This window comes from Glandiceps talaboti, chromosome 6 (genome assembly GCF_964340395.1).
Source record: "Glandiceps talaboti chromosome 6, keGlaTala1.1, whole genome shotgun sequence".
NCBI classification, from domain to species: domain Eukaryota; kingdom Metazoa; phylum Hemichordata; class Enteropneusta; family Spengelidae; genus Glandiceps; species Glandiceps talaboti.
In genome coordinates this window covers 21,502,482-21,523,921 of record NC_135554.1, presented here as the reverse complement: position 1 = coordinate 21,523,921, position 21,440 = coordinate 21,502,482, and the positions used below count along the sequence as shown (strand labels likewise).

Genomic DNA, 21,440 nt, shown 5'->3' with positions numbered 1-21,440 from the left:
ACACCAGAAAAATATTATACCATAGGTTTAACTGATAAAATGAATGTATGATATTTATAGTAATTGTTAAATTGACATTTTAAGTGTCACAGTTTAATTGCTGAATTGAGGGAAACATTTGAATATTTTCTTACAAATGCATGTAATTTTGTACAGTTTGATGTATGTGTCTGTGTATATGTGTGTGTATGTGTCTGTGTGTGTGTGGTGTACATGTGTGTATATATCTGAGTATATGTGTGTGTTTGTACCTGTATGTGTAGGCATATATGTGTGTGTATTTGTGTGTGAAATGATAGCAAGCAGTTGTTAAGATTTCAGACAGCATAATAACCAATTATTATGTATACTGTAGAATTAGAAATACTGGCTATCATGGCCACAGTTCTCTTTAGTTCTTATATCATATAAATATCATGTAGTTGATATTTCCAGTCATAGAGATGATGTGTTCTAATCTCATCTCTCTTTCTTTCTTCCTCCTCACAGATTGGTGTTCTTAGTGTTTCATCTACTGTCCAAACTTGCAGAGAAGATAATTGCTATGCCAACCAGTTGGCACCCGCTACCTTGGAAACTAAGGCACAACTCATTCGGTTTATCCAAAGTCTCAAACAAGACACGGGTATGTCATTTTTACCACTTGCTATCAAGACAGGAATACTTATAAAATACACTTAACTAGTTTAGAGATTTGTTAGAAAGTGTAGAATTCTACCTGACTCAAATCCTAGATTTAGAACTCAGAAGATGAATGAGTTAATATGTAAATTGTCTACATATGGTGATATATAGTGATATTTTGTATTCTACAGGTGCCAGTAATCATACTCAAGCTGTCCGGCAATCATTTAACTTGATGAAGAACTCTATCAAATCACAAGGTGGAAATGCTATAACTAAAGGTAAGGTGAAGTTCTGAAGTTGGAGTGTGTGTGTGTGTGTGTGTGTGTGTGTGTGTGTGTGTGTGTGTGTGTGTGTGTGTGTGTGTGTGTGTGTGTGTGTGTGTGTGTGTGTGTGTGTGTGTGTGTGTGTGTGTGTGTGTGTGTGTGTGTGTGTGTGTGTGTCATTTTTTTTGTTCTGATCTGAAGTTGGATTGTGTGTGTGTGTGCGCGCACGTGTGTGTGTGTGCATCTCTTTGTGTGTATTAAACAATAACTCTAAATGAAAGTCTTTTGTTTTATGAATATTGCCATATGCAGATGGCCACCGTGTATCTCCAAATGAACAAACTTAATTGTGTCACTCATAACTGAACGCAAACTAATATTTTGATCTTAGTAAGCATTTCTTCACAATCTGTAAGTCTGTGTCACTGATCTATACATTTTTACAAAATATTACTATTATGTGCAGGTAGAAAGACTGTCTACAGTAGTAAGAAACTATTACATGTAACTAGTAAATGGTAAAATCTTTGTTTGTGGGTTTATTTGAAATCTTTAAGTCTTCGTCACTGGAAATGTAAATTTAACCCAAAACAAAAACCTATCATATGTAAGTAAAACCGAATGTAGAGTAGAACATAATCAGTAATTTGTGTGTGTTTTACTTCAGATGCCATGATAATCTTGTACATCAGTTCTGGACATACATCAGGATCAGATGAAGTGAAAACAGTTATGAATACAATAGTGTATGAAAACTCACAACTCAATAATAAAGTTATTATTATGACATATGCGTTAGTGGAAGGTAAGTCTGATATACCATACAGTGGATGATGATACTATAGTACAAACTGTAAAAGGTTTGAATTCATGCATTCATTTGTTCGCCCATCATTGTTTTTTTTTGCAAAGGACAGTAAGTAGGTAGATTCTACTTGAGTTCCTTACGTCTTTTTACTCCAGATCACACCAAATTTGCAAAATTATGGTACAAATTTGAAAATTTATTTAAAAATTTGCCTCTTTACCGCCTCTTTTACCCGTATTCACTTAGCTAAAATACTGTTCACAATACTTTAACAAAGTTACAGAGATTGTTCAAATTATCACCAATAAAAAGGACCAAGTTGATAATGTCTTGAGAACTGAACCGTTGCTAAAATTGTCAAGAGTGGAGAGAGATTTTGACGCATAATAATATTTGTATTTTTTGTTGATAACCTATTTTTAGATGGTAAAACTGGTATTGATGAGTTGGCGTTTTTACGTGACGTGGCTGAACAGAACAGCGACAAGTATGAAGTGATTCCATCAATGCTAGATACACAACCCAGAAAGGTGAGAATGCAGCGCAAAAAAATTGAAGGGGGGGGGGGGGGGGATACATGTTTTCAGCTTTCTATTAAGTTTGAAAATTGAAATGTTGGTAGAGAGAAGAAAAGATATCCATAAATTTTGAAAATTTTAGAAAATCTATAGTATTTTCAAGTTGTTTCATAAACTTTGTATTGATGGAAGTCCAAACTCAGTATCACCGTAATTTGTAATCTTGTATTTCTCTTACAGAAAGGAATAATGACAGTGTTGAACATTATTAGTAATTTACCATCCACTGTCGGAAGATTTTATTCTATCCTCCCAAATAACATGAGTACTGACCCAATATTTACACTACCATACATAGATCGCATTGGTAAAGGTAAGTGTACATTATCATATTTATATCGTATATGGGTATTTCTTTTAGGGTTAGCAGGTATTTGTGCACATAACCTGTAGGAGCAGAGCAATACATTGCATCAGAAAGCAGAAAGAGGAGAGATTATGTAGTTTGGCCACTGGTGGCACTATTCAACAGCAGATATTTTGCACACAAGTGCATGTAGCTAGAATCTCAGTACTTTGAGATCAGTACTTTCCAAAACATTTCATGGCAGATGTCACTAAGATTCTGGGTTAATTCAAATAGTTTATCTCTGTTCGTTTTCAAGTGTTTAGTTAGGAATTGATGAATGTCTCTACACACTCATTTCATTGAGTTCATCCTGTAATGCCATGCATCTGGTGTGCATGATGCAAAGTTCAAACTCATTTCCCCCCATCTTTGATGCCTGAGTGGAATGCTCCTTTCAAAAATGGTTGAAAATGTAACATTACATTATGATAATGTGCAAGTATTATGTGACATATACTGTCTTTAGTTACCCACCTGGGCCTGGTACATCAAAAATTATTTCCTGTGACTTTTACTAAGTTGTAGCTCAGTTATCCCTATCCATTCACATATTCCATTTTAGTTGCCATAGCCACTCTTCTGACAATCGGTAAATGATTTTCAACTAATTTTTGTTTTCATATTTTCATCCTAGGGTTGATTATGACAATCACACAGTCTTGTTACTACAACAATCGGTTGCTAGGGATAGTTGGTATCGACCTCAATATGGGGGACGTACTAGAAGACATCACATACTTTGAAGAAGGAGAATTGTCATATGCTTTCATGATAGATGATCAAGGTCAGTGTCAACAAAAAGACTACATTAGATTTGATTAAACAAAATACTGTGCTTGCAAATTTTAGTACGAAAACAATTTCATTCTTAATTCAACTTTATTTTGGGTAAGAATCCTTTTTACTACAGCGTATTTCATAGCCACACCAGTTTTGTCTTTACTACCTGTAGTTATTTTAGCAATGAAAGTAATTCCATTTTATGTCGATTTAGTTTGACACTAAAAATCCTTTCTGTTTAATAAGCTGAGTCAAAATGTATAAATTCACAGTATTCATACATTTGAGAAATTGGTTGGTGTTACCAAGCAGTAACAACCTTTTGTCTGCATTTTGCTGTGATTGTAGAAGAACCATGGTAACAGAAACCATGGTGACAGAAACTTTAGTGTTTACCATATATGTAACTAATTATATAGAAACCTAGTAAACATGGTCAAAGAACTTGTTCAAAATGCTAACTTTGTTGATATGATTGGCTGAATCAATTTTCAGATTGTAATGTTTCTGTCACGACTGTTGACCTTTGACTTTTGACCTCTCCTACATAGGTTATACACTTCAGCATCCTACCTTACCCAGACCATGTTTTGTCAACAACCAACCAATGCATGCAGACATCAGCCATTTTGAACAAGTACCCAATTTTAGTGAAATCAGACGCTCCATGATCAAGTAAGTTCTTGTTGTTTAATAACTTTACACAAACACAGACAAGACTTTTCCTTGTCTGTGGCACAAAGCACCTATTAAAAATAACATCAAAGTTAGATGATAAGAAAAGTCTGTTACGGTTGTTACGTCAGATCTCACTTGCATGGTATGATGGGTGTTCTAAGACAAGTTCATTAAACACCAAAAATAGACATATAAAATGTTACTAGTTCCTCTGATTGTACATGATAAGCAAACTCTCTTGGTATAGCTGTGATAACTATCAAATACAATGTTGGAGCCCCATAGTGGTGGAGGTCTTAGGCATCAATACCAAGAAATTGTATCTCATATTACCCAAATAGTATATGATACATTCTTACAATTTCAACTTCTTAGATTTTCCAGATTCAAAGTCTGAGAATCAACATTTCATACAGACCATTTAACAAGACATTACTATTATGTCTGGTAACCCTATCTGATTGTTATTTTCTGTGATAAATGTAAAAACCATTTTGACTACTGAAATATGAAAACAGAAGTCTGAAAACATAAACCTTGCTTGACTTCATGCCCCCTTTGTGCTGTTAATTTTGAGTCCACCAATTTTTCGTCATCAAGTATCTATATTATTTTTTTTTAGTGGTGGGTATGGTAGAGTAAAAATTGAAGTACCTCAGAATGTGACTATAACTCTACAAAACAAGATACAAAGATCTATGGCTTTCTATACGTGGAAGAAGATAGAAACTACACCTTACTCTGTCTGTATTGTACTGGTAGAACAAGACTTTGATATGAGGCACCTTAGACACATCAGTGGTAAGTGATACTGTGTGTGTGTGTGTGTGTGTGTGTGTGTGTGTGTGTGTCTGTATTGTACTGGTGGAACAAGACTTTGATATGAGACACCTTAGACACATCAGTGGTAAGTGATAGTGTGTGTGTGTGTGTGTGTGTGTGTGTGTGTGTGTGTGTGTGGGTATTGTACTAGTAGAACAAGACTTTGATATGAGGCACCTTAGACACATCAGTGGTAAGTGATAGTGTGTCTCTGTGTGTGTGTGTGTGTGTGTGTGTGTGTGTGTGTGTGAGTGTGTGTGTGTGTGTGTGTGTGTGTGTGTGTGTGTGTGTGTGTGTGTGTGTGGTGTATTGTACTAGTAGAATAAGACTTCGATATGAGACACCTTAGATACATCAGTGGTAAGTTTATATAAACAGAAAACACTGCAAGAAGTGGGATGAATAATGAAGAGTGTAAAAGATATAGATACACTCCTGTGATGTTTCCTTACAGTGATTTGATCCTGTACAACCCTATATTCTGTACTGAACTCTGCCAACACCTGATGGTGGTAGTGTGAGGATCGAGGAGGCATACTTAGTAATTTCAGTAATGCAACGAAATCACAAAACATATTGTATGCTTATTTCTGTGCACCGACAAAGATGGCAAACCCATGACGAGAAAGTACCTGTACATGTTTATACTGTTCGTAGGCTGCCATTTCTGCAAGCACACAAAAGGTTTGGAATAGTTCTGCTTTTCAGGGGTGACGTCTGGATGTGAGAATGAACCCCCTAACCTAGTAATGATAAACATTGTGATACTCCCTCGGTAGCTAACTTTGATTCTTCACTTTACTCTATTACAGTTCCAACAGGTGACAAAGTAGTGTATCACAGACTAGATATCTTACCAACAGAGAATTTATGTATGCATCTAAAACAACTAGCAACAACAGGTATGTACTGTGGTAACATGTCTATGATTTACTGAGTGGATACTATGTTGTATTGATCAGAATCAAGCGATGTACTCACAACTTTCTATCATAACTCTTTATCTTATATTAGTTTGATGTTCGTGAATTCATGTATTTTGACAAACGATCTGAAGAGTTGCACTTGTAGCTTTATAAAAAAAATAATATTTGAATGAAGCTAATATTGTATCAATGAAATACAGGCAACGTTATTATGAGATGAAGATTAAAGGGGCACAGGCTGAGTTTATCCATATTTAGGACGTAGTTTATACAGGACGTTTATAAGGCACTCACAGTATTGTACTTACTAGGGCATACTGGAGTACACTTAGCCACCACTTGCAATTGACTGAACTCAAACCTGGTGTCAAGATATGATTTATAAACGATCCAATGACATAAATTTATCTCACGTATCAAAAATGTTCAAGACATCCCTACTATGCAATTTTAATGTTTTAGAAAGCATGCATCGACATTAAAATAATTTTAAAAATAATGTAAGCGAGGTTATTATGTAAGTATTTTCACCTGAATAAAAAGCTTATAAACTTTTAATGTGAATAGATGCGATCTTTGCAGAAATGTCAAAACTACGTCCTCCGTGCAGGGAAGTTACAATTTTGTTCCCCCCCCCCCCCCCCCCAAAAAAAAAAAAAATTTGGTTTAACTCTTTCACATGAAGCCAATGCTATTCTGATTATTGGTATGACTTATTTACAGAATCTAACACAATGATGTTGTCTGCTGGTAGCTTTACTGCTCCCTTTGAACATCTTAGTCAAGATGAGACCAAACGAATGGTGCAGCATTACATGGCATATCTTAATGACAATACACGACTTATAGCCAACCCTGGACTCAAGGTGAGACAGTTTTACTGCCCTCTATCATATCAACATGTCGCCAAACATTATATACATAATGATACAATAAATTTGACAGAAATATCTTCATTAAAGGTTGTTTTCATGAATTTTAGAACTTTCTGTTTTAGAAGCGTCTACAGATTCCTTAGTTCACCACAAAACCAGTAAAGAATGGTGAATTTAAATTCACCCTAACACTGAATATTCAAGAGTCCTGAGTGCATATACCCTTCAGTATAAAACACATCTCATGAATATTCATTGCACAACTTTGATATATTATTTCGGTTGACTCCCATGATGCAATGGCTCACAGCAAAGATACCCTATAAATGCACAAGATTAACTTTTTTCTGAATGTTTTTTCTGAAATAGCAAGTAATTGTAGGTGATGTAAAATCATGATATGATAGTTGTCTTCATTTCCTGAAGTGGCGTTCCCCTTTAAAAGGGACATTTTCTGAGCATAGGTCTCCAAATAAATGACCTCACAAATCAGAATTTTCAAGAGAAAGGACAAACAGGAACATAATTGACTGTGCTTGTGTTTTATAGCCTGCTATCAAGAATGACGTAGCAGCTACTAGTGGTATTGATAAACATTGGAAGAACCAGGTAGAACACAGTGATATTAGAGACTACGTTGTCAGGAGATACGTTGCTACAACTAACGGTGTCTACAGAGTTTATCCTGGTACACTCATTGATAAAAGTATGGATCCTACAAAGCAAGCATGGTAAGGAATCAATCACTGTCATAATCTTATCTTATAGTGTTATTCTACTGTATAACAACAAGTTTTCAATCCTAACATTTTGATACCAACATTGTGATATCATCTCATTTGAGCTACAAACAACAGATTGCAACCATTTTCACCCACCACTTTCTCTACATTTTCAAGCACAAGATAGTGCAAGAAATTACCAAAAAAAATATAGGATTTTGATGAAAAATGCATTTTTTTCAAGTCCCCCAAAAGGCTTAAATGCAGATTTGGGCTATTTACCATAGAATATACTTCAGAGTTTTACAGTTCAGTTGCATATTATGCACCATACACTTCATAATATATAAGAATCTGTTTGTGAATGATATCCAGTTCTTGAAGAGTTCAAATCAGCTGGCCTCATTGACATCACTACTATTCAGGGTATAGTTAGGAAAACTTTGTATGATGGCCACTGCCTTATTTACGTGTAAGTGGGGAAACTTGACAATGAGTAGGGAGAGTGGACCGTACACTTTGGCTTTGCACTATGACAAAGCTGATGCAGAAACACAAACTGCTACACTGGTTACAGATATTCCTATAGTTGAGGCTATTCTTGGTTGTGGAGCAAAGGGTAAAAGGTCAAGGGTTACCATGTCAGGGGTCAAAGTAACATGACAAAGGGTAAAAATAGGAGTAGCTGGAATAAAGTTAACATTTAGCTGATGTAGATAGCCAGAGTTTGTCTTCCATACTGAAATGGCTATAAATCAGCATTTATATGTATACATTCTTGGAAAGGCCTGGAATTTCCGGCAAAATCAATTCATTGAACATTGCTGTTGTCAAATTTGGATTAGATCGTGGCGAAATATGTATTCAAAAGCAAGTGTGTTTACATAATGAAATGTATTTCACTGGTCAACACTTCTGGAAAATGACTAAAGTTGATAGGGATACTCCAGGAAAACTGATGAAAAACTGCTAGAAAGTCCTGGAATTTTATTTGACTTAAAAGTGTATGAACTGTGTAAATATATTCCAGAATGTATCATTAGATTTTATCATTTTTGATACGCCAAACAAACTCAAATGGTTTTCTCTTGTCCTTGATATTTGCATGTATTTGTAACTTCAACCCTGATGATTTTCTATAGGTACACCAGAGCTATGGATAACCCAGGTCAGGTGACCATGTCTGCTCCATATTTGGACGTTGGTGGCGCCGGTTACATCATTACTCTCAGCCACAGTGTATTTGAAGGAAGGTTAGTTTTACATTATGAAAACCAACAATCTTAATTTCAATTTTGAGAGTTTTCCCATAAGTTATAAATGATACTACTTACTTCTTCTTTTTTTTGCAAAATATAATGAAATGTTATTACTTGTTTCTTTCATATGCATAGTTTTACCGTAGTAATTGAATTTTGAATCTTTTCCTCTCCAAAGTAATGCAATAGATATTTTAACCAAGTACGTATCTAATCTTTCACGCTCTCTTTTTATCAGTGATGTGTTGCCACATTCATCCACTGACCGTGTTGTAGCTGTGATGGGCATAGACTTTACTATTGGTTATTTTTACAAAGCTGTCGTGGAAATGTTTCCTTTGTGTTCAGAAGAAAATATCAGGTAAGTAAGACTGAAGAAATCGACCTCATTAAAAGATTTTTTTTTTGGGGGGGGGGGGGGGGGTAACGAGTTATTAGTTTGGGTTTGGGGTTCTAGAAATTCTATAATCTATAGTTTCTGAAACAGCAGAAGGTGGTAAAACTAATGTTTTGTGTTCTGAATACATTTTTCCTATTACTAGGGTTTCAGTCATTTGCAACAAAAGAGCAGTTTGATTGCATCACATACGTTGTCATGGCATTGATCTAATGATGCCAACATATTTCAATATCATAACTGTGTTTGTTCTTGTTTTTTTTCAGGTGTTTTATTTTGGATGATAGGGGTTATCTGGTAGCCCATCCTGGTTTGATAGAGGCTGGGGATAGAGGACCAGTAGAACAAACACATATAACACACAAGGTATGTAATACAGTCACTTTTGATGGTATAGTATTCTGATACACTTTTGGTAAGATTAGTCTCATAAATGATGTGAAAATACAGTAGTTAACAAACTGAGGGGGTCAATCAATCAATGAGTGTACTATGTTTTATGCTTGTACTGTAGACATTTGCTAAATTTACAAATGACAGGGTTGGTTTCGTGGAAAACCCTTGCAATAACAAAGGCTGTTGGAATATCATTAGTAATGTTTGACCAGTAAGCCAACAACTTTTCTTAGACAATCTGTGTGTGTATGCAACTTGTACAAAAACACACGACAGAAACTTGAACAACAAGTGAAGACATTGGCAGAGTGTGTGTGTGTGTGTGGGGGGGGGGGGGGGGGGGTTGTTAACTGTGAGATACAAATCTATGCGATTCTGAGTCAACCAGACCAATTGCTCACATAAACTACATGGTTTTGTTTTACAGGAACCACTTGTTGCTAATGATATTCTAAACCATGCTGGCTTTGTACTGAAGAAGCTATGTAATGGCTACAACGATAGAACAGTGCAGAGATTCTATCACCTCAACTCATCATTCCATGGGATATTGACCAACTTAGTTCACGGTGAACACTGCTCCAAGTATGAAATCACACATATCCCAGGCACTAACTCTTTCCTTGGAGTCGTCAACCAGACTTGTGAAGACATCACAGCATTCTGTCCCTGTAGTATGGTAAGTACGGTTGCCGTCATATATCAAGGTTCTCCCCAACACTGAATAAGTGCTGGTTGGTAATGAATATTCATAAGCATACTATTCATTCAGGAGGGATCAGTGTTAAAAGATGCCAGTCAAAACAAATGAATAATTTATGCAACAACTGGTTAACTCATATAGCTGACATTACATTTTCTGAATGGTGGCTGATACCAACCAGTGCTGGTCAGTGTGGGGAGACCACTGGTATACATGTCATTTATTCTAAGCATAAAAGAAAATCGGTTTGGCCAAGTCACGAGATGCGAAGAATTATGAATGAAGTGACACGACATGCTACATCCATATTTTACGAGATTTTGTAATGTTTTGACGATTTTTTAAATTGCTCTTGTGTATCTATTCCAGGTTGATCGGTTATGTCTGAATTGTCATCGTATGGAACAGACAGAATGTGAATGTCCATGTGAATGTTCACTAGAATTAGATCAGTGTAATGGACATCTCAAGAACCATGAAGAAAGGTAAGTATCATGAGTTTGTTTCATTTTAGCATGCGTAAGTTTCTTTGTGTGTATTTCAGTCATTTACATGGTAAACATGTATTTCAGTGAATTGACTCTACCATATATACTATAATTTTTCACTAAAGACTAATTTTTACTTGAACGTGAAAAACCAAAGTGTGAGAATAAATAGTGACTGAAATGCCTTTTTGATCATAAACACAAGGTACCAGTCTGGTAATTAGTAAAAATGAGTAGTTGAAAACCAGTTGATGACTGTAGAATCGCAGAGGCGCAAATATCTAGTTTACAGTGTACATTTGTAATTGAGCTAGGGAGTTTGAGTTGGGTTTGTGTTATGGATTGGTATAGGTGTAGGCTCCCTAGCATAAAGTAGATTGTTACATGTATATAACAACATTCTGCTATATACCCACCAGTGGTTAATAGGGTGGTTTGAACTGATGTAAAAGATAAGTATTTCTTATGTGCATTTTTCTTCCACAGGAATCCAAGTTGTTCTATTAGTGTTGAACCAATGAAATTACCAGTGACAGACCCCGAGGTAGTAGCTGACTTAGAACAATGTTTTGATCCAAAGTGCCACCAAAGACAGACAAAACAGTAAGTCAGGGTTCCTATATTTGCTTGTCAGGGGTGCCCATGGGAGTTAGGATGGGATAGGGGTTGTTAAAAGCCATTTATATCTTAGTGATATCACAGTGTTCATTATCTCTGAGATCCTTGCTAGCTTAGAGCAGTATTTCGATCCAAAATATCGCCAAAGACAGACCAAACAGTAAGTCAGAGATTCTTTCTGCCTTTTCTTGGTTAACTTGTGCAAACATGCATGTGTGTGTGTGTGTGTGTGTGTGTGTGTGTGTGTGTGTGTGTGTGTGTGTGTGTGTGTGCGTGCGTGTGGGCGTGTGTGTGTGTGTGTGTGTGTGTGAGTGAAGGGGGGCAGGAAGTTGATATCACTATATTCAATATCTCTGAAATGCTGACTGGCTTAGCAATATTTTGATTCAAAATGTAATCAGAGACAGCCAAACAATAAGTCAGATTTGCTATTTTTGCTTGTCAGAGGTTACGTGGTGAGGGGGTGGGACTGTTCACTGTTCAAAGCCATGTGTAAGTTTTTGACATCACTGTGTTCAGTGTCTCTACTAAGACAAACAAATGGGGTTCTCTCTACAACATTGGAAATTTTTCTGTGTGAAGTTCACTCAGACAATGTCAATTCAACATAGCATTAGCTAAAAAGGCAGTTGATGTGTATGAATTATTTTAACCACACCACTAACTGTCACACCTTAACAGCTCCTTAAAAAGACAAGTACTGTATTACAATTACAAATACTAAGTACAGTGATGATATTTTGCTTTCCAGAGAGTGTTTTGGTGTGTTGGACTGTGAATGGTGTGAGTTAGACAGTGATGGCAGGACGGCACTCGTCAAACCATACTGTGCTACACAGAGGGTCTGTTATGGTGGAGTTGTTGGTGCATTTACTCCATATGCTGACCAAATAGGTAAGAGAAACTATTCTAGAAATCTTGTATCACAAACACTTCTCAAAATGAGTGAGTACACATTGCAGCTTCTGGGATAAACTGAAGCGTGACAACACATCTAGAAAGAAATGAACACAATTTGTAAGAAATGAACAACATTGTAAAGGCAAGTGTCTTTCAAATTTCCGGTTTAACAAAGTTTGAAATTTATGGATGGGAGAGTAGCAAATACCTTGTTTTTACTGTAACCTCCAATTAATCAATACCTCACATCACTTGTACTCAGAGAGTTATGAACTCTGTAATTAGTGTTTTCAGGGGCTAGAGTATTTAAAATTTATCGTCAAATAATAAACAGAAGATGAAAAAGTGTAGTATTTCCTTGGATTACAAGTATCCTTTTATGTGTTGACGAAAATGTTGTGATATTTGTTTCCACCAGCCGCTGATGAGAAAATACCAGCTGTCATCCAGAGTGCTCCTGTTGGACCTGTAGCTGGTGGTATTATGGGATGTATTCTGGTGTTGGGACTTATTATGTATGTGTATAGACAACATGTACAGAGACTAAGAAGACAGGAATTCTCACATACACCCGAGACATCCGTCAGAATGTCACATTTAGACAATGAAAGGGACCAGGATGATGACCCAGCTGATGAACATGGTACAAGTAAGTAGTGTAGTGTGAGTGTGTGTCTGTGTCTGTGTCAGTGTGTCTGTGTCTGTGTCCATGTGTGTACGTAGGTGCATGCAAGTGTGTGTGTGTGTGTGTGTGTGTGTGTGTCTGTGTCTGTGTCTGTGTCAGTGTGTCTGTGTCTGTGTCCATGTGTGTACGTAGGTGCATGCAAGTGTGTGTGTGTGTGTGTGTGTGTGTGTGTGTGTGCATGGTTGTTTGATATGATAGGGTATTTCATGTTTCAAAGCAGACCTCAAGTACTTATTGTATGGAAACATACCCTAAATAAGATCAAAAGAAGAAAAAGTATTAACGTCACAGGGCATGCCTTTTGAGGCGAGCGATCGCTCCGCTCGCCTACCACTCGCGCAAACTAAAATCCACGAGAGCGATTTTCCACTCGCCTGGGCCCCAACGAACCTGTACAACAGCCTGATGTTATTTTATATCATTTTTCAATATGTGGTTACCATAAAAATCAACGTTTATTCGGTAAAATTACGTGGTAGGAGCGTGGAACACTTCCATGTTCATAATCGTCGATCTCCAGCTGAAGTCAGCGCTGTCATTCATGACCTATATATGTATCTGAAATTTGCATTGCACTACCCTTATATGGGGAAAATAGTGACGTATTCAATAGTGACGTATTCGAAGCGGGACATGCATGATGTCATGGCATATCATGAATATTGATCAGCTCAGTATGCGTGGAGATTTCAACTTTCGCATCATTGCAAATTGTGCAATTACGATTGATACGATGACTATTTGTAGTTCTCATTTTCAGCAATCCATCGATGAGTTTTTAGTTTTAAATTCCGATCGCCCTAGTTTTGTTAGAACGGGGTTTTTGGAGACCATCCGGCATCCTACGTGAATGTCTCCTCCGGAACATGAACAACAACTGCGATTTATAGTCGCTACACAAAGTACATGCCCAGAGTTCCGACAATAGCTTGGCGATGTTTTGGAGGGCATTGAAAAAATGACAATAAAATAAGATCGATTATTTTACAAAATAAAAATAAAAATAAGCTGTCGATATTTTTCCCACCTTATCTTATTATTCTCGTGCAGTTTTCAGAGAAATTCCCGGGTTTTTATTTCATAATCTCCAACACGCAGTTTCATTGTTTTTGTCCGATGATCTATTCAACTGCCGACCACGTCTGTTTTACCTCCATGACTTTATCGACTGCTGTAACATATAAAATATTTGCTCGAATTTTCGCCTTGTGATTTCTAAAACAAAGTAGGTCTGCTGCTTAGACGTGAACGGATCTCGCTACTTTAGTCGGCGACACCGGTCGTCGGATCCGTGTGCAGGTACTAGGTGGGGTTACGTGTTTTATTGTCTCGGATCGAGTGAATGATTACAAATTAGCAAGCAATTTAACGTCAACGTCAAAGCTCAACATCAGGAGGCATTTGTCATCTCTGGGGTACGTTAGTTTTTGTCAATTCATTGTAGTTTTGAACAATCTCAAGTTTGAATTAGCTGCATTAATTAAGCGAAATAGAAGTGGTGGTTTCTACAATGCCCTCCAAAACATGTACTTTGTAGCGACTATAAATTGTTCCGGAGGAGATATTCAGGTAGGATGTTATTATAAAAACGTTCTAAGAAAACAAGACCAGTTAGAATTTGTAATTAAAAAAATATTTTTGTATTGTACTACTTGTAGTCACAACAAAAAACTTAATATTTTTTCAAGATTTTGATGTGCACAGACTTAACAAAATTGTTGCAATAATAATTGTTGTACAAATAACCAAACGAACTGTTACTTATAAATATATTTTTGCATACATTTTTTAAATGTGTGTGTTTTTTTATTCTATTTTATTTATTTGGAGCTGACTGGCCAAAATACAAATAGAAATGAAAATGAATTTTTTTTCTTCACTCGCCTGACTATTTTCAGGAGAGGTATTAAATCACTCGCCTACCACTCGCCTGGATGGTTTCAGGAGAGTGATTTTTAGCTCTCCTGCCATTTTCAAAAGACATGCCCTGACGTCAATGATTACATGTAAATATGAATCCATCCATAAAGTCAGATATTGATGTTGATGTACCGTGTGTTTTTCTTGCAGTCTGCCACACTAACATTATCATAGCCACCATAGAACATCAACCACACCATGAACACAGGCGACAAAATGCCAGGATGTGGAGGGGTGGCGGTGCTGAAAGTGATCACGGCTACAGTACCATGACACCGCATGAAGACAGTGAGTATGTGGAACCAGAACCATTGTCAGTGGAAAAAAGTTTAATAGATCCACAGCCACCACCACAGACAATGTTACCAACAACATCAATGGGATGTCATCAACTTCAAGCACCGGTACAAGTTCATATGGTGGACACGACGTGTTAGCACAAGAGAACTTCAATTAGGGAAGTTTGGATGAATGAAATCAGACCAGAATCACATGTTTATATACGTCACTGTTCAACGTTTTTGTCTCCAGAAAAGTTAACAATACAGTTATAGTGTTGCACTGTTCGCAGCTGGTGAGCTTTGACTATCATGAACTCATGGCTGGTTCAAACCAGTTATATCCAGTTAAAATCAACAGTATATAGAACATGTTTGGTGACTGGTTCAAACCAGTTCCATCCACTTCAGTTAAACAACTGGTTCAAACCAGTTCCATCTGGTTAAGCTAGAATCTAGAATATGTGTAAGACTGGTTTAAACCAGTCTCATCCAGTTCAGTCCAACAGTAGCTGAAATGTACTTAATCCAACTGGTCAGCCCCAGATTTCCATCCAGCTTTTCATATTTATATAAAATATACTTACAGAGATTCATTATGAAATGTAAATATTATGATAGTGTATATGAAGATATTGAGAATTTTTTATACTGCAGGGTAGTTCGACAAATTAGATGATAGTTTATTTTTTAGAATATTTATGCAATGTTTTATTGTGACTAGATATCAGAAGAGTATGTGAAGAACAACTTTAAGTAACTTTATCAATTTTTGTGTCCCCATGTACAGTCAGCATTCACAGCTCTTCTGGTTTATCTAAGTGATTTTATGAAGCATGCCCTCTGTGATGAAAGTGAGCATTGCTTTCGTTTTTATCCAGCATTGTACTTAATAATAGGCAAAGGTCATAATGTATAATGATTATGCTGGTGTGTTTCAAGTACACAACGATAAAAAAAATGTCGGAGAAAGTGGGGGAAAAAAGGATTTATTTTAAAAACTCAACAACAAAAAATTGACTGTGTAAGCCACAAGATCAAAACACAAATAATGAGTAAACAGCGGCACTAGAAGATGTCATTTAGGTATCCATAGGGTTTAAACGAAAGGCACTTAGAAAGATTATGAGTCAGAGAAAAAAGAGAATAAAATTTTCAGTGACTGGTCTTGTGTGGCAGCAAATACTCCTAGATAATCATGAAATGTAAACTGCTTACATGTACTTATTTTGACAATGACACACTTGTAGACAATCTGTACTCACTGTATATAAACACCCTCTTGATAACACAGTATACATCTATTAGACAAACTAGTACTTTTTATCACGTAAAAATATCAATATAACTTTCAATATGATATCATAGCGCACACATTGGTTCAGACCGTAGGTATATTGTTGCATCGATTTTGTGCCAATACCGTGGTCTGTTTGTTTTTCACACTTTGACACACAACTGTACACTATAAACCTAGATATTCTCACTACTACAAAATTTTGCGATTTTACAGTCTTCAGCAAGTTCTCAAAAACTAATTTCCTCTAATTACCAGACTGGTACATTGTGTTCATGTGCAAGAAGCCATTTTAGTCACTACTTATTTTTGCATTTTTATTTTCTAGCGAAAATAAGTCTTAAGTGAAAATTTCCAGGTTTACAGTATGCAGTTACACTGTTGCATTGATTTGTATCAACACTATGGTTCATCTCTGTGTTTCACACTGATAGTGTAGTTGCTGTTACCACGATCCAGCTTTTCTCATTATTGTCCCTGTTGTTACAATTCAGTGCCATCTTTATGTCAATGCTGCAACATGATACCATAATCTTGGTAGTAGTCTATATATGCTGCAGCTCATTTCACAACTGTGTAGTTGTTACCATTCTGTGTCATCTTGATACAACACTGCAATGCAATGCAGTGTTCTGGGCTTTGAGTTGTTCACACCCTGCAGCTTATTTCACAATAGTGTACCTGTAATTACATTGCTGTGTCTTTTACTGCAACAGTGTAATTTTCCAGTTGTGCTGTCCAATTCTCTGTCTGCAGCATATTTCAAAATTGTACCTCTAATTGAGTTGCAGCACTGTCTGTGCTGTATTATTCCAGTTGTGCAGCCTCTGATCCCATGCTGCAGCTTCATACTGAACAAGTTAGCTTGCTTCAACACAAACGCAATCTCTGCACCAACACTGTTGTGTTAGTCATGGTCACATGTCATGTCCTGTCCCAAAGCTGCAGCACATCCTAAAAGCACCATACCTCAGTCCTGTGAAATACCACATTCCTGTCTTGGCACCAACACTGCAACACAGTGCAGTAATCGAGCTGTGTTCACATTGACAGTACTGTACTTCACTGCATGCTGCAGCACGATACAGGGGGGTGTACCTGCCCAACCTCCTTTCTACACATTCAATTGTTACAGGTTTATCTGTTGTGTCAGATCATTTGGTCACTTTTGTCCTGTACAGTATTATACTTGCATCAAACCTCAGCAGCTGACATCAATTTGATGGAAATCATTAAAAAAAAGTCTAAACCATTATAGATGGTTTTTTTATCAACACGATTCATGAAAGCTTTATATACTGCCTTCACTACTACTCAACAGATGTCAAGTGCCAATGGCTATTTTTAGTATCATTTTAACCCTTCCCTTTTGAAATATAAATAGCAAAAATAGACACTAAAATGCGAAACGGTTTGGTGCCATGGTGTGTAATTTTCACTTGTGTCACAGTGGATCTTGCAATTATCCAGTTTCACTGTAAATAGATTTTATTCCAATTGGATTTGTTTCCGAGGTCATATTTTTATGTTGTGTTGCCATAGTAATGTCTGTACAAAATCAGGTTTTGTTAATGTGATGTGGGTGTATGATGTCCCCACAAAGTTGACCCTTGATAGGTTGTCTGCCTTGTCACACATTGTTGTGTTGTGTTGTTTTGTTAGACAAATATTAAGTTTTGAAAAAGGTATGAGATCATGGTTTCTACATAATTGTCTTACTTTGTAAGTGTTCAAACCTACCATCCCTACATTCTAAGTATACTACTTGTCTCTCCTACCTGTGTATGGATATAATGTCTACACAAATCATGTATAAATATTCCACAGACTTGTGTACAGTTTTGTTCCCTCTTCTCGCACCCCCTCCCCCTCTAATCTGTTATCACTCATCTGTCATATCTATATCCCTTGATCATAACACTGTAATAGCTAAGATTCCGTCATTACCTGCTATAAACCCTTCTGCGTTAACTATATGGTCCTATGTGCTATTGCCAAACTTGAAAATTCTCCTTTTGTTAAACATAGTTATATCTCAAATTCTTTCCCTTCTGTACATCCTGTATATTTCTCTTTAACCTGTGGTAAAGCATTGTCACTCCCACCATACACACTATGTCAATTTTCTGTTAATATGTATTCCGTCTGATACTTTATTTTCCTGCTCGTATTTCTCTCTGATTTCAATCTGATGTATCTGTTAAAAAATTATGTATTAGAGCTTGTAAGCAGGGAAATCAGTTTTGTAGCATTTTTGCCAAGGTGTATCATGTGAAGTTAGCTCAAGATTCAAATATGTACAACTGTTGAATTTGAATCAGGTGTTGCTAGCTTCAGATTCATATTCAGATATGGATTTTTAAAACTTTGAATTCATATTTTGTGAGGTCGCGCTGAATATTTGAAATATTGCTGCAGGATTTGAGTCAAATTTTGAAAGATAATATGATCTGTTCAGTGTTGAATCCAATCTTTCTTGTGCCATGGCTTCGTGTCAGCATTTGAAAAGTGCCTAAGTTTTAGTTTGTTCATTACTGTTTTGTGTTAAATAGAACATTAGATCATTTTGACGCTTATGTTGCCGTTTAACCGTATTGTTGTGACGTATTTGAAGTTCTCAGGTGTTACCACATAACCAACCCACCTATATTTTTGTCTTTGCGATTTTGAATTGTACATACCAGTGGAGCATTATGGGTAAAATGTAGAAGTAGTAGTACTCTGTGCCCTCTGAAAAGCAGCATTTTTTTTGTGAATATTCTCTTCTTTCTTTTTCCTGTTTAATTTTTTTTTGCAGTCATTTCTACCACCGTCTGTTGTTTATTCCATGTTTTCCCCTCAATATCCTACTTTGGTTGTTTTCTAGTGTATGTAACAACATTTTTGTATAAAAATTTCGAAAATATGAACAAAAAAATATCAGTTTGCTTTTTGTTTTGTAATAAAACAACTACAGTATAATGTCAAAGATGATTGTTTGTTTGTTTGTTTGTTTGTTTGTTTGATGAGTATCATTTGACTGATCATAAAAGATGTTACTATTAGACAGGAAAACGCTATGCCTATTCCGAGTACTGAATAGCGAACAAGTAAACAGCGCCATCAACGGTACAATTTGTGATTTAATGTGATTTCGTTTAACATTGACTACTGGTAAGTTGATATACACAGGCAAGCAAGAAACATTTCAAAATAATATACAAATGTACTGAGGTTAAAGTATAGTATGCACAAATTGATGTAAAGAGTTTGCAATGTTTTTCACTGAGATCTTCAAAACAGTACAATTATGATTCATACGATAATGGCTATTGTAGTAGTTTCTATGCCAATAAAACAGTATGATACAGTATTATTTACTCTGAACCTGTTAGCCTGTATCCATCATCAGAATAATTAAGGATTTCAATGTCCAGCCTGTGCTCTGTGTGTGTGTGTTTGTATGACTTTTTATATTTTTATAAATATTTGTCAAAATATATACCAAACACATGCATAGTATAAATGGAACACAAATAGTGAAAGAACACTTTACACTGCATCAACTATAAAAGTCAGGAGAGTGAGATCTATGAAGCAGTATCACAATTGTCATCTTGTATGGTAACATACTAGTATGCTTATCTTCATAATCCATAGTCTGTATTAAGGTATGCCATGATGGGAGAGAGGAAGCCAGTGAGGGCGCAGCAACATGCAGACATTCAAAGCAACTTGCATATAAGCCACTTCTATGGATGTTCCAAATGACCCTAACTTACATCTGTTTTGTTTATAAGTCAGACTGCTGTTTCCATACAACTTCAGAGTGTATATATAGACTGTTGACAGTCGCTCATGCCTTTTTTGCTACGTTTTATCTAAAATTAAAGTCGTCGCCTCGCTCCAAACTGGAGCAATACTACTATAACGGCATACTAATATCAAGGGTTGACAGTCTAGAGTATATATTGACAGACACCAGTTCTACAATACCAGTTTAGAAACTGAAAACAGAGATCAGAGGTCAAGAGAGGGTTTTGGGTTCACATAGTACTATTGGTTGGATGGTATTCTTTATTTATTTACTTGGCAAGTCTACTGGACTATTTCAAGTGGTTTGCAGAGAGCTGAAGTCGGTGACCAGACTGTTGATGTGTCAGAAAATGGTGGAAGCTGTTGTTTGTTTCTTTGTCTTTATTTACACAACAATTGTGAACTATTTCAAGCGGTCATGTACATTGTATGGTGTGTCATTGACCATGCAGTCTCTACTCAATGGTGTTCAGCTTTTACTAAATTCAATAGACTTCTTTGTACATATCTCATTGTGCAAATTGTTGTAGAAATCACTATTGGTATGTCAGGCTATGAATGTCTATTCTGTTCTAAATAATGAGTAATATATATATTTGCATAACACATTGTTATGTAGATATAATTGTTATGTTAATTACTTTTCATCACTTCATTACTGGAGAGTCTATGGGCTAATATACTGTAAAGGTCTGGGTATGTATTTTTAATAATATGTATAGCCTGTCTAGAGTGCACATTGTAGTTGTCTGTTTTATCTCTGTAATTTCTTTCTATAGTTGTTGCTTTTTGGACATTTCTCTATATTTTCCCCCATTTTCATTTGTATGTTAGACATGTAGATATACAGCCAGGACTATGATGCTGCATAGACATATCATTACCTATCATTTCAAACCAAACATTTGATATAAATTAAAACATAATAAATTAAAATGATGAAAATCATCATCATTACCGCCACTGTAAATGCTGCAGTCCACATAAATTTATACAAATAAATATTATCCAAGAAGTATTATAGAGAAAAGAACTGTACTGAACTATAGCTGTCATAGATATATGACATATGTTCATCATATATATGTTCATCATACTAATCTAAATATTGGTAAGGGTCAAATGTCAAAGGTCAACTGTCATGTGCCCTTTTTTTCCCAGGCTTCCAATATTGCAAATATAGCCCATAGCAACTGGAGTTACCAGGGTTACTAGTGATTAATAGTTTGACCCTTTTTTTTGTCTTGTCTCAATAAGACAAGTTAGCCATATCTGC

General features: G+C 36.1%; 1 protein-coding gene across 1 annotated transcript in view; it reads left to right on the top strand.

Moving 5' to 3' along the window:
* LOC144436115 (VWFA and cache domain-containing protein 1-like) overlaps positions 1-19,240 on the top strand; it is a 42,971-nt gene extending 23,731 nt beyond the window's left edge. The window contains exons 6-25 of the mRNA XM_078124807.1: positions 490-625; positions 816-905; positions 1,558-1,695; positions 2,122-2,228; positions 2,457-2,589; positions 3,260-3,409; positions 3,957-4,080; positions 4,706-4,884; positions 5,718-5,807; positions 6,555-6,697; positions 7,256-7,437; positions 8,571-8,681; positions 8,926-9,048; positions 9,351-9,450; positions 9,908-10,159; positions 10,553-10,668; positions 11,158-11,274; positions 12,041-12,183; positions 12,608-12,838; positions 14,945-19,240. Coding sequence (XP_077980933.1) covers positions 490-625; positions 816-905; positions 1,558-1,695; positions 2,122-2,228; positions 2,457-2,589; positions 3,260-3,409; positions 3,957-4,080; positions 4,706-4,884; positions 5,718-5,807; positions 6,555-6,697; positions 7,256-7,437; positions 8,571-8,681; positions 8,926-9,048; positions 9,351-9,450; positions 9,908-10,159; positions 10,553-10,668; positions 11,158-11,274; positions 12,041-12,183; positions 12,608-12,838; positions 14,945-15,231 — 2,952 coding nt within the window. The 3' untranslated portion in view covers positions 15,232-19,240. The remainder of the gene's footprint in view (positions 1-489; positions 626-815; positions 906-1,557; positions 1,696-2,121; positions 2,229-2,456; positions 2,590-3,259; positions 3,410-3,956; positions 4,081-4,705; positions 4,885-5,717; positions 5,808-6,554; positions 6,698-7,255; positions 7,438-8,570; positions 8,682-8,925; positions 9,049-9,350; positions 9,451-9,907; positions 10,160-10,552; positions 10,669-11,157; positions 11,275-12,040; positions 12,184-12,607; positions 12,839-14,944) is intronic.
* Positions 19,241-21,440: the final 2,200 nt, after the last annotated feature.